The sequence below is a fragment of the Homarus americanus genome, unplaced genomic scaffold (genome assembly GCF_018991925.1).
Source record: "Homarus americanus isolate GMGI-L3 unplaced genomic scaffold, GMGI_Hamer_2.0 scaffold31037, whole genome shotgun sequence".
In the NCBI taxonomy this organism is placed as follows: Eukaryota; Metazoa; Arthropoda; class Malacostraca; order Decapoda; family Nephropidae; genus Homarus; species Homarus americanus.
The window spans coordinates 2,529,441-2,541,985 of NW_024722227.1; the positions used below are offsets into that span (position 1 = coordinate 2,529,441).

A 12,545-nucleotide genomic window follows, 5' to 3' on the forward strand; every position below is an offset into this window, starting at 1 on the left:
GTAAAGTAGTGTCAACAAGGAATAGGACAACTTTCATAGATATACCAACAAAGTACACGAGATGTAGTGTATATCGGATTGGAATTTATCAAGAAAAAGATTGCTTAGGTGATACTAGCAGGCCACATCTCAGGCAGGAGAAGGTTATATCTCCACCCATCGCGGAGGAATACATTAGTGAAATTCGACAGTAGTCTCGAGAAGAGAAGCTTTGAATCTGTTAGGCTATAGGACTGTGTTGTGACTTTAATTTTATTTGTGTGGTGAACTATGGCCACCCAGACAGTACAGGGGATGAAGACCGAACCTGTAGTACAGCAGACAACATCTCAGGTAAGACAAAGTCGACAGGAGGGCTGTAAGAGGAGGCAGAGGGGAGAGTGTATAGGGTGTTGTGTATAGGGCAGGATAGGCCCCGCCTTGCAGGAGGCGTCACTCTGCCAGCAGCCACGTGCTCCAGGATAACCCTGAGGCCAGCCTTCCTCCTAGGGCACCGCCCACACCTCCACCTCCACCACCAGCAGGTCCCAGCTATGCTGACCCGCCCTCTCAGATCCTATAGCGCACCTCACCATGCCTGGCTGGTGAAGGTGAGTGGTGATGACTGTATGGTGATGTGTGAGCCGTGGTGAGCTGGGCGGGGCTGTGGGCGGTGTTGGTAGGCCCAGGAGTGTGGCCTGCTGCTGGGTGGCACTGTCCCCGCCTTCACCCGCCCACACCCCGCCCACCACACACCGCCCGCCCCACCCAGCTGTCAGGACACGCGGGGCGGGCTACTACCCTCCTCCTACCAACACTCAGGACACCCAAGGTTCTCGCACGACACACTCCAGGAATATTGCTTCTCACACCCACTTAGTACATTTATGGCTACACAGTACACACATCACTATAGTTGACAGGACAAGCCTCCTACCAGGGCTCCACACAACACTGGCACTCGACTCAAAGAGCAAGGCTACTCCAGGCCCCTCACCTCGTCACACACCTTGCTTATGTGAGAATAACATACCCGCTCAACTGACGTTATGTATAGTGTTCAGGGTCTGTTATGATGATGTACATTGTTCAGGGTCTGTTCTGTTGATATAGTACATTGTTCAGGGTCTGTTATGATGTACATTGTTCAGGGTCTGTTCTGTTGATATAGTACATTGTTCAGGGTCTGTTCTGTTGATATAGTACATTGTTCAGGGTCTGTTCTGTTGATATAGTACATTGTTCAGGGTCTGTTATGTTGATATAGTACATTGTTCAGGGTCTGTTATGTTGATATAGTACATTGTTCAGGGTCTGTTCTGTTGATATAGTACATTGTTCAGGGTCTGTTCTGTTGATATAGTACATTGTTCAGGGTCTGTTCTGTTGATATAGTACATTGTTCAGGGTCTGTTCTGTTGATATAGTACATTGTTCAGGGTCTGTTCTGTTGATATAGTACATTGTTCAGGGTCTGTTCTGTTGATATAGTACATTGTTCAGGGTCTGTTCTGTTGATATAGTACATTGTTCAGGGTCTGTTCTGTTGATATAGTACATTGTTCAGGGTCTGTTCTGTTGATATAGTACATTGTTCAGGTCTGTTCTGTTGATATAGTACATTGTTCAGGGTCTGTTCTGTTATATAGTACATTGTTCAGGGTCTGTACTGTTGATATAGTACATTGTTCAGGGTCTGTTCTGTTGATATAGTACATTGTTCAGGGTCTGTTCTGTTGATATAGTACATTGTTTGATATAGTACATTGTTCAGGTCTGTTCTGTTGATATAGTACATTGTTCAGGGTCTGTTCTGTTGATATAGTACATTGTTCAGGGTCTGTACTGTTGATATAGTACATTGTTCAGGGTCTGTTCTGTTGATATAGTACATTGTTCAGGGTCTGTACTGTTGATATAGTACATTGTTCAGGGTCTGTACTGTTGATATAGTACATTGTTCAGGGTCTGTTCTGTTGATATAGTACATTGTTCAGGGTCTGTTCTGTTGATATAGTACATTGTTCAGGGTCTGTTCTGTTGATATAGTACATTGTTCAGGGTCTGTTCTGTTGATATAGTACATTGTTCAGGGTCTGTTCTGTTGATATAGTACATTGATTTGAGTCTACTATCAATTTATATACCTTTTCCTGGGTGTTTCTTGTTGGTGTGTTTATTTGTCTCCTGTTAGTGTATACATCGTCCTTGGTGTTCCCTGTTGATGTATGATGTTCAGGGTCTAAGTTGTTGATATTGTCCTGGATCACATCTACTGAATAGGCTATATATTGTTCTGGGTCACGCCTGTTAGTATACATATTCCTGGGTGTCTCCTGTTGATGTTCATTTCATGTGTGTAACCTGAGTGTGTGTATGTTTTCCTGGGGTGAACTTGTTGTCTGTACATTGTCCTTGATTTTACTGCTTGGTGTACGTTGTCATGGATCTAATGTTGATGGTTTGTCTTGGGTCACACCTATTAACGTACTTTGTTCTGGGTCTGGCTGTAGTACACTGACCATTTATGCTAGAGCACAGCAATCCAGTGATGCAAAGTACACCGCTGGAATACAAAACCATTACACAAATAAAATGCTTACTGAACTGTTACAACACAAAATAATCTGTACTACTAGATTTTCTGTGAACTAAAGCATAGGGCAACATCGTTACCTAAAGTACTCTACTGGAGGTCATACTACACCGGTAAGTGCAGAACTAATAAAACAGGGTACACCATGGCAGTGCGAATTACATACTTATATACTCCGCATACTCATGAGGCATTTCTCATGGCACTATACTGGACTATACAGTAAGGTAATACACAGCACATAACACCTCAGAACAGAAGCACATAGTCCGCAAATAAGATGGAGTACCTTACACAACACACTGGGGCACAAAGTAAGCCATTGCAGCGGGACACATAGTACAGTGACGCACAGTACACCAGTACAATGAAGTACATTCCTCCAGCACAGTGGAATACACCACCAGCACACTGTAATTAACATGGTAAGCCAGTATAGGTGGGCATATAGTCCACCAGAAAAGTTTACCAAAGTACACCTAAGCAGACGAGCACACAGTACACCAGTAGAAAAGAGCACACAGTACACAAGTAGAGAACAGCACACAGTACATCAAAGAGCACACAGTACTGTACACTATAAAAGAGCACACAGTACACAAGTAGAGAACAGCACACAGTACATCAAAGAGCACACAGTACTGTACACTATAAAAGAGCACACAGTACACCAGTAAATAGCGCAGCACACAGTGCATCAATAAAGAGCACACAGTACACCAGTAAAGAGCACACAGTACACCAGTAAAGAGCACACAGTACACCAGTAAAGAGCACACAGTACACCAGTAAAGAGCACACAGTACACCAGTAAAGAGCACACAGTACACCAGTAAAGAGCACACAGTACACCAGTAAAGAGCACACAGTACACCAGTAAAGAGCACACAGTACACCAGTAAAGAGCACACAGTACACCAGTAAAGAGCACACAGTACACCAGTAAAGAGCACACAGTACACCAGTAAAGAGCACACAGTACACCAGTACACCAGTAAAGAGCACCACAGTACAGAGCACACAGTACACCAGTACAGCACACAGTACACAAATAACACAGTACACCAGTAAAGAGCACAGTACACCAGTAAAGAGCACACAGTACACACAGTACACCAGTAAGAGCACACAGTACACCAGTAAAAGACACACACAGTACACCAGTACACCAGAGCACACAGTACACCAGTAAAGACACACAGTACACCAGTACAAAGCACACAGTACACACAGTAAAACACACACAGTACACAGAAAAGCACACACAGTACACACAGTAACAGTAGAGTACACATAGGCACACAGTAAAGAGCACACAGTACACCAGTATCACACACAGTATATAAAGAGCACACAGTACAACAGTTACACAGCAGCACAGCACAGTAAACCAAAGACACACAGCACACACCAGTAAAGATCACACAGTACATCAATAACGAACACAGCACACATTACACCAGTAAAGAGCACACACCAGTAAAGAGCACACAGTACACCAGCAGTAAGAGCACAGCACACAGTAACAGCACAGTACACCAGTAAAGATCACAGCACAGCATCAATAACGACACAGCACACATTACACCAGTAAAGAGCACAGCATAGTACACCAATAGAGAACAGCACACAGTACACCAGTAAAGAGCACACAGAACACCAGTAAAGAGCACAGTACACACAGTACACCAGTAGAAACAGCACATAGTACACCAGTGAGAATAGCACACAGTATATCAGTAAAGAGCACACAGTATATCAGTAAAGAGCACACAGTATATCAGTAAAGAGCACAGCACAGTACACCAGTAAAGAGCACAGCACAGTACACCAGTAAAGATCACAGCACAGTACATCAATAACGAACACAGCACACATTACACCAGTAAAACACACAGTACACCAGTAAGAGCACACAGTATATCAGTAAAGAGCACAGCACAGTACACCAGTAAAGAGCACAGCACAGTACACCAGTAAAGATCACAGCACAGTACATCAATAACAGACACAGCACATTACACCAGTAAAGAGCACAGCGCATAGTACACCAATAGAGAACAGCACACAGTACCAGTAAAGAGCACACAGAACACCAGTAAGAGCACAGCACACAGTACTCCAATAGAGAACAGCACACAGTACACCAGTAAAGAGCACAGTACACCAGTAGAGAACAGCACATAGTACACCAGTAGAGAATAGCACACAGTACTCTAATAGAGAACAGCACACAGTACACCAGTAAAGAGCACACAGTACACCAGTAGAGAACAGCACACAGTACACCAGTAAAACAGCACATACTCAATGAGAACAGCACACAGTACACCAGTAAAGGCGCACAGTACACCAGTGAGAACAGCACACAGTACACCAGTAGAGAACAGCACACAGTACACCAGTAAAAGCAAACACTACACCAGTGAGAACAGCACACAGTACACCAGTAAAGAACAAACAGTACACCAGTGAGAACAGCACACAGTACACCAATAAAAGGTACACAGTACACCAGTGAAACAGCACACAGTACGCCATTAAAGAGCACAGCGCACCAGTGAGAACAGCACAGTACCAGTGAGAACAGCGTACCAGCAGAGACAGCACACAGTACACCAGTGAAGACAGCACAGTACCCAGTAGAGAACAGCACACAGTACCAGTGGAGAACAGCACAGTACACCAGTGAGCAAACACTACACCAGTAGAAGACAGCACACAGTACACCAGTAAAACAAACACTACACCAGTGAACAGCACACAGTACACCAGTAAAACAAACCACACCAGTGAGAACAGCACACAGTACACCGGTAAAAGCACAGCCACAATACCAGTGAAACAGCACATAGTACACCAGTGAAACAGCACCACCAGCTAAAGAGCACAGTACATGAGTAAAGAGCACACAGTACACCAGTAGAGCACAGCAGTACATCAGTAAAAACAGCACACTGTACACCAGTAAAGAGAACAGTACACCAGTGAGCACAGTACACTAGTGAGAACAGCAGAAAGATACCCAGTGAAACAACACAGTACACCAGTGAACAGCACACAAGTACACATGAAGAACAGCACACAGTACACCAGTAAAGAGCAGCATGCAGTACACACAGAAGAGAACAGCACACAGTACATGAGTAAGTAACAGCACACAGTACACCAGAGAGAACAGCACACAGTACATCAGTAAGTAACAGCACACAGTACACCAGTAGAGAACAGCACACAGTACACCAGTAAGTAACAGCACACAGTACACCAGTAGAGAACAGCACACAGTGCACCAGTAAGTAACAGCACACAGTACACCAGTAGAAGACAGCACACAGTGCACCAGTAAGTAACAGCACACAGTGCACCAGTAAGTAACAGCACATAGTAAACCAGTAGATAACAGCACACAGTACACCAGTGAAGAACAGGACACAGTACCCAGTGAACAGCACACAGTACACCAGTAGAGAACAGCACACAGTACACTGAGAAACAGCACAGTACCAGTGGAGAACAGTACCAATAGGACAGCACACAGTACACTAGTAGAGAACAGCCACAGTATACCAGTAAAGAACAGCACACAGTGCACCATGAGAGAACAGCCACAGTATACCAGTAGATAACAGCACAGTACACCAGTGAGAACAGCACACAGTATACCAGTAGAGACAGCACACAGTGCACCAGTAGAAGAACAGCACACAGTATACCAGTAGAGAACAGCCACATATACCAGTGAACAGCACAGTACAGTAGAGAACAGCCACAGTATACCATGAGAACAGCACACAGTGCACCGACAGCACCAGTATACCAGTAGAGAACAGCCACAGTATACCAGTAGAGAACAATACCAGAAGAGAACAGCACAGTATACCAGTAGATAACAGCACAGTACACCAGCAGAAAACAGCACACAGTACACCAGTAGAGAACAGCACACAAGTAAACAGCACATAGTACACCAGGACAGCACACAATACACCAGTAGAGAACAGCACAATACACCAGTGAAAGAGCACACAGTATACCAGTGAGAACAGCACAGTATACCAGTAGAGACAGCACACAGTACACCAGTAGAGGACAGCACAGTACACCAGCAGAAAACAGCACACAGTACACCAGTGAAGACAATACACACCAGTAGAGAACAGCACAAAGTATACCAGTAGAGAACAGCACAGTATACCAGTGAAACCACACAGTACACCAGTGAGAACAGCACACAGTACACCAGTGAAAGAACAGCACACAATACACCAGTAGAGCAACACAGTATACCAGTAGAGAACAGCACACAGTATACCAGTGAAGAACGCACAGTACACCGAGAGGACAGCACAGTACACCAGCAGAAAACAGCACACAGTACACCAGTAGAGAACAGCATACATTACACCAGTAGAGAACAGCACACAAGTAAACAGCACATAGTACACCAGTGAAGACAGCACCAATACACCGTAGAGAACCACACAAGTAAACAGCCATAGTACACCGATGAAGACAGCATAGTACACCAGTAGAGACAACACAATACACCAGTGGAGAACAGCATACATTACACCAGTAGAGAACAGCACACAAGTAAACAGCACATAGTACACCAGTAGAGAACAGCACATAGTACAGTAGAGAACAGCACAATACCAGTGAAAACAGCATACAGTACAGCGAGAAGACAGCACAATACACCAGTAGAGAACAGCACATAGTACACAAGTAAACAGCACATAGTACAGCAGTAGAGAACAGCACATTGTACACCAGTAGAGAACAGCACACAGTATACCTGTAGAGAACAGCACACCATACACCAGTAAAGAGCACGGCACACAGTACACCAGTAGAAGACAGCACACAGTACACCAGTAAACAGCACATAGTACACCAGTAGAGAACAGCACACAGTACACCAGTGAAACCCATATAGTACAGCTGTAAAGAGCACACAGACACCAGATAAGAGCACAGCACACTTCACCAGTAAACAGCACACAGAACACCAGTAAGCCCGTATCATCATTGGGTATGACTTGCGGGGTGGTATCCCCGCATCCCCTGAGAACGCTCTTGTGCATTATGCAGAAGACCCGACAGCTGCACCCTTATCCACTACCTCCTAAGATGTCCCCTGACGCCTGCTGGACCACCACTCCGACCCCTGACGGAGACGATGATCCTCCCATACTGGCCAGATATTATGTAAATAACATTGATTATGTGTTAAAGGAATATCCTTCCTTCCTTAGGCTTTAGTAAGCCCCTTTATAATATTTATACTGTATATACTTGTCACACTTGCCAGATGCTTCTGGTGTTATTGTACAGGGGTACCTAGTGACAGCACTAGGATCCCGCTTCCTCTATCAAGGAATAAACAATTGAAATTGAATTCAACACCAGTAAAGAGCACAGCACACAGTACACCAGTGAAGAGCACAGCACACAGTACACCAGTAGAAAACAGCACGCAATGCAGCAGTAGAGAACAGCACACAGTACACCAGTAGAGAACAGCACACAATACACCAGAAGAGAACAGCACACAGTACACCCGTAGAAAACATCACACAGTACATCAATAGAGAACAGCACACAGTACACCAGTAGAGAACAGCACATAGTATACCAGTAGAGACCACATAGTACACCAGAAGAGAACAGCACACAGTACATCAGTAAAGAGCACACAGTACACCAGTAGAAAACAGTACACAGTACACCAGTAGAGAACAGCACATAGTACACCAGTAGAGAACAGCACACAGTACACCAGTAAAGAGCACTCACACAGTACACCAGTAGAGAACAGCACACAGTACATCAGTACAGGACACAGTACACGTGTAGAGAATAGCACACAGTCATCAGTAAAGAGCACAGCACACAGTACATCAGAAAGAGAACAGCACACAGTACACCAGTAGAGAACAGCACAGTACACCTGTAGAGAACAGCACACAGTACACCAGTAGAGAACATCACACAGTACACCAGTAGAGAACAGCACACAGTACACCAGTAGAAAACATCACACAGTACACCAGTAGAGAACAGCACACAGTAAACCAGTAGAAAACAGTACACCAGTAGAGTACATCACACAGTACACCAGTAGAGAACAGTACACAGTACATCAGTAAAGACACAGCACACAGTTCACCGGTAAAGAACAGCACACAGTACATCAGTTACACAGTACACCAGTAGAGAAACAGCACACATAACCAATAAAGAGCACACAGTACACCAGTAGAGAAACAGTACACCAGTAGAGAACATCACAGTACACAAGTAGAGAACAGCACACAGTACATCAGTAAAGAGCACTGCACACAGTACACCAGTAGAGAACAGTACACAGTACATCAGTAAAGAGCACAGCACACAGTTCACCAGTAAAGAACAGTACACAGTACATCAGTTAAGAGCACAGTACACCAGTAGACACACATTACACCAATAAAGAGCACACAGTACACCAGTAGAGAACAGCACACAGTACACCAGTAGAGAGCAGCACACAGTACACCAGTAGAGAACAGCACACAGTACATCAGTAAAGAGCACAGCACACAGTTCACCAGTAAAGAACAGTACACAGTACATCAGTTAAGAGCACAGTACACCAGTAGAGAACAGCACACATACCAATAAAGAGCACACAGTACACCAGTAGAGAACAGCACACAGTACACCAGTAGAGAACAGCACACAGTACACCAGTAGAGAAACAGCACGCAATGCAGCAGTAGAGAACAGCACACAGTACACCAGTAGAGAACAGCACACAGTACACCATAGAGAACAGCACGCAATGCAGCAGTAGAGAACAGTACACAGTACACCAGTAGAGAACAGTACACAGTACATCAGTAAAGAGCACAGCACACAGTTCACCGGTAAAGAACAGCACACAGTACACCAGTAAAGAACAGTACACAGTACATCAGTAAAGAGCACAGTACACCAGTAGATAACAGCACACAGTACACCAGTAGAGAGCAGCACAGTACACCAGTAGAGAACAGTACACCAGAAGAGAACAGCACAAAGTACATCAGTAAAGAACAGCACACAGTACACCAGTAGAGAACAGCACACAGTACATCAGTAAAGAGCACACAGTACACCAGTGGAGAACAGCACACAGTACACCAGTAGAGAACAGCACACAGTACACCAGTAGAGAACAGCACGCAATGCAGCAGTAGAGAACAGCACACAGTACACCAGTAGAGACCAGCACACAATACACCAGAAGAGAACAGCACAGTACACCAGTAGAGACCAGCACACAATACACCAGAAGAGAACAGCACACAGTACACCAGTAGAGAACAGTACACCAGAAGAGAACAGTACACAGTACATCAGTAAAGAGCACAGCACACAGTTCACCGGTAAAGAACAGTACACATTACACCAGTAAAGAGCACACAGTACACCAGATGAGAACAGCACAAAGTACATCAGTAAAGAACAGCACACAGTACACCAGAGAACAGCACACAGTACATCAGTAAAGAGCACACAGTACATCAGTAAAGAGCACACAGTACACCAGAAGAGAACAGCAAAGTACATCAGTAAAGAACAGCACACAGTACACCAGTAGAGAACAGCACACAGTACACCAGTAAAGAACAGTACACATTACACCAGTAAAGAGCACACAGTACACCAGTAGATAACAGCACACAGTACACCAGTAGAGAGCAGCACACAGTACACCAGTAGAGAAGAACACAGTACACCAGTAGAGAACAGTACACAGTACACCAGTAGAGAACATCACAGTACACCAGTAGAGAACAGTACACAGTACATCAGTAAAGAGCACTGCACACAGTACACCAGTAGAGAAGAACACAGTACACCAGTAGAGAACAGCACACAGTACACCAGTAAAGAGCACTGCACACAGTACACCAGAGAACAGTACACCAGAAGAGAACAGCACAAAGTACATCAGTAAAGAACAGCACACAGTACACCAGTGGAGAACAGCACACTACACCAGTAGAGAACAGCACGCAATGCAGCAGTAGAGAACAGCACACAGTACACCAGTAGAGACCAGCACACAATACACCAGAAGAGAACAGCACACAGTACACCAGTAGAGAACAGCACACAGGTACACCAGTAGAGAACAGCACATAGTACACCAGTAGAGAACAGCACACAGTACACCAGTAAAGAGCACAGCACACAGTACACCAGTAAAGAGCACAGCACACAGTACACCTGTAGAGAACAGCACACAGTACACCAGTAGAAAAACATCACACAGTACACTAGTAGAGAACAGTACACCAGTAGAGAACAGCACACAGTACACCAGTAGAGAACATCACACAGTACACCAGTAGAGAACAGTACAGTACATCAGTAAAGTGCACAGTACACCAGTAGAGAACAGCACAGTACACCAGTAGAGAACATCACACAGTACACCAGTAGAGAACAGTACACAGTACATCAGTAAAGAGCACAGTACACCAGTAGAGAACAGCACACAGTACACCAGTAACGAATAGCACACAGTACACCAGAAGAGAACAGCACACAGTACACCAGTAGAGAACAGCATGCAGTACACCTGTAAAGAACACATAGTACACCAGTAGAAAACAGCACACAGTATAATAGTAGAGAACAGCACACCGTACACCAGTGAGAACAGCACACAGTACATCAGTAGAGAACAACCGCAGTACACCAGTAAAACACAGTACACAGTACACCTGTAGAGAACAACACACAGTACAATAGTAGAGAACAGCACACAGTACACCAGTAGAGACCAGCACACAGTACTCCAGTGAGGAGCACACAGTACACCAGTAGAGAACATCACAGTACACCAGTAGAGAACAGTACACAGTACATCAGTAAAGAGCACTGCACACAGTACACCAGTAGAGAAGAACACAGTACACCAGTAGAGAACAGCACACAGTACACCAGTAAAGAGCACTGCACACAGTACACCAGTAGAGAACAGTACACCAGTAGAGAACAGCACACAGTACATCAGTAAAGAGCACACAGTACATCAGTAAAGAACAGCACACAGTACATCAGTAGAGAACAGCACACAGTACACCAGTAGAGAACAGCACGCAATGCAGCAGTAGAGAACAGCACACAGTACACCAGTAGAGACCAGCACACAATACACCAGAAGAGAACAGCACACAGTACACCAGTAGAGACCAGCACACAATACACCTGAAGAGAACAGCACACAGTACACCAGTAGAGAACAGTACACCAGAAGAGAACAGTACACAGTACATCAGTAAAGAGCACAGCACACAGTTCACCGGTAAAGAACAGTACACATTACACCAGTAAAGAGCACACAGTACACCAGATGAGAACAGCACAAAGTACATCAGTAAAGAACAGCACACAGTACACCAGTAGAGAACAGCACACAGTAAATCAGTAAAGAGCACACAGTACATCAGTAAAGAGCACACAGTACACCAGAAGAGAACAGCACAAAGTACATCAGTAAAGAACAGCACACAGTACACCAGTAGAGAACAGCACACAGTACACCAGTAAAGAACAGTACACATTACACCAGTAAAGAGCACACAGTACACCAGTAGATAACAGCACACAGTACACCAGTAGAGAGCAGCACACAGTACACCAGTAGAGAAGAACACAGTACACCAGTAGAGAACAGTACACAGTACACCAGTAGAGAACATCACAGTACACCAGTAGAGAACAGTACACAGTACATCAGTAAAGAGCACTGCACACAGTACACCAGTAGAGAAGAACACAGTACACCAGTAGAGAACAGCACACAGTACACCAGTAAAGAGCACTGCACACAGTACACCAGTAGAGAGCACAGTACACCAGTAAAGAGGCACAGCACACAGTACACCATTTGAGAACAGCACACAGTACACCAGTGAGAACAGCACAC

General features: G+C 44.8%; 1 protein-coding gene across 3 annotated transcripts in view; it reads left to right on the forward strand.

Annotated features, from left to right (window-relative positions):
- The window catches only part of LOC121862284 (transcription factor Sp9-like), a 62,085-nt gene continuing 49,540 nt past the window's right edge, over window positions 1-12,545 (forward strand). For 2 of the 3 annotated variants that reach the window (XM_042360414.1, XM_042360415.1), the window contains exon 1: window positions 1-333. In XM_042360414.1, coding sequence (XP_042216348.1) covers window positions 271-333 — 63 coding nt within the window. In that variant the 5' untranslated portion in view covers window positions 1-270. The remainder of the gene's footprint in view (window positions 334-12,545) is intronic. The other variant, XM_042360413.1, reaches the window with a different exon arrangement.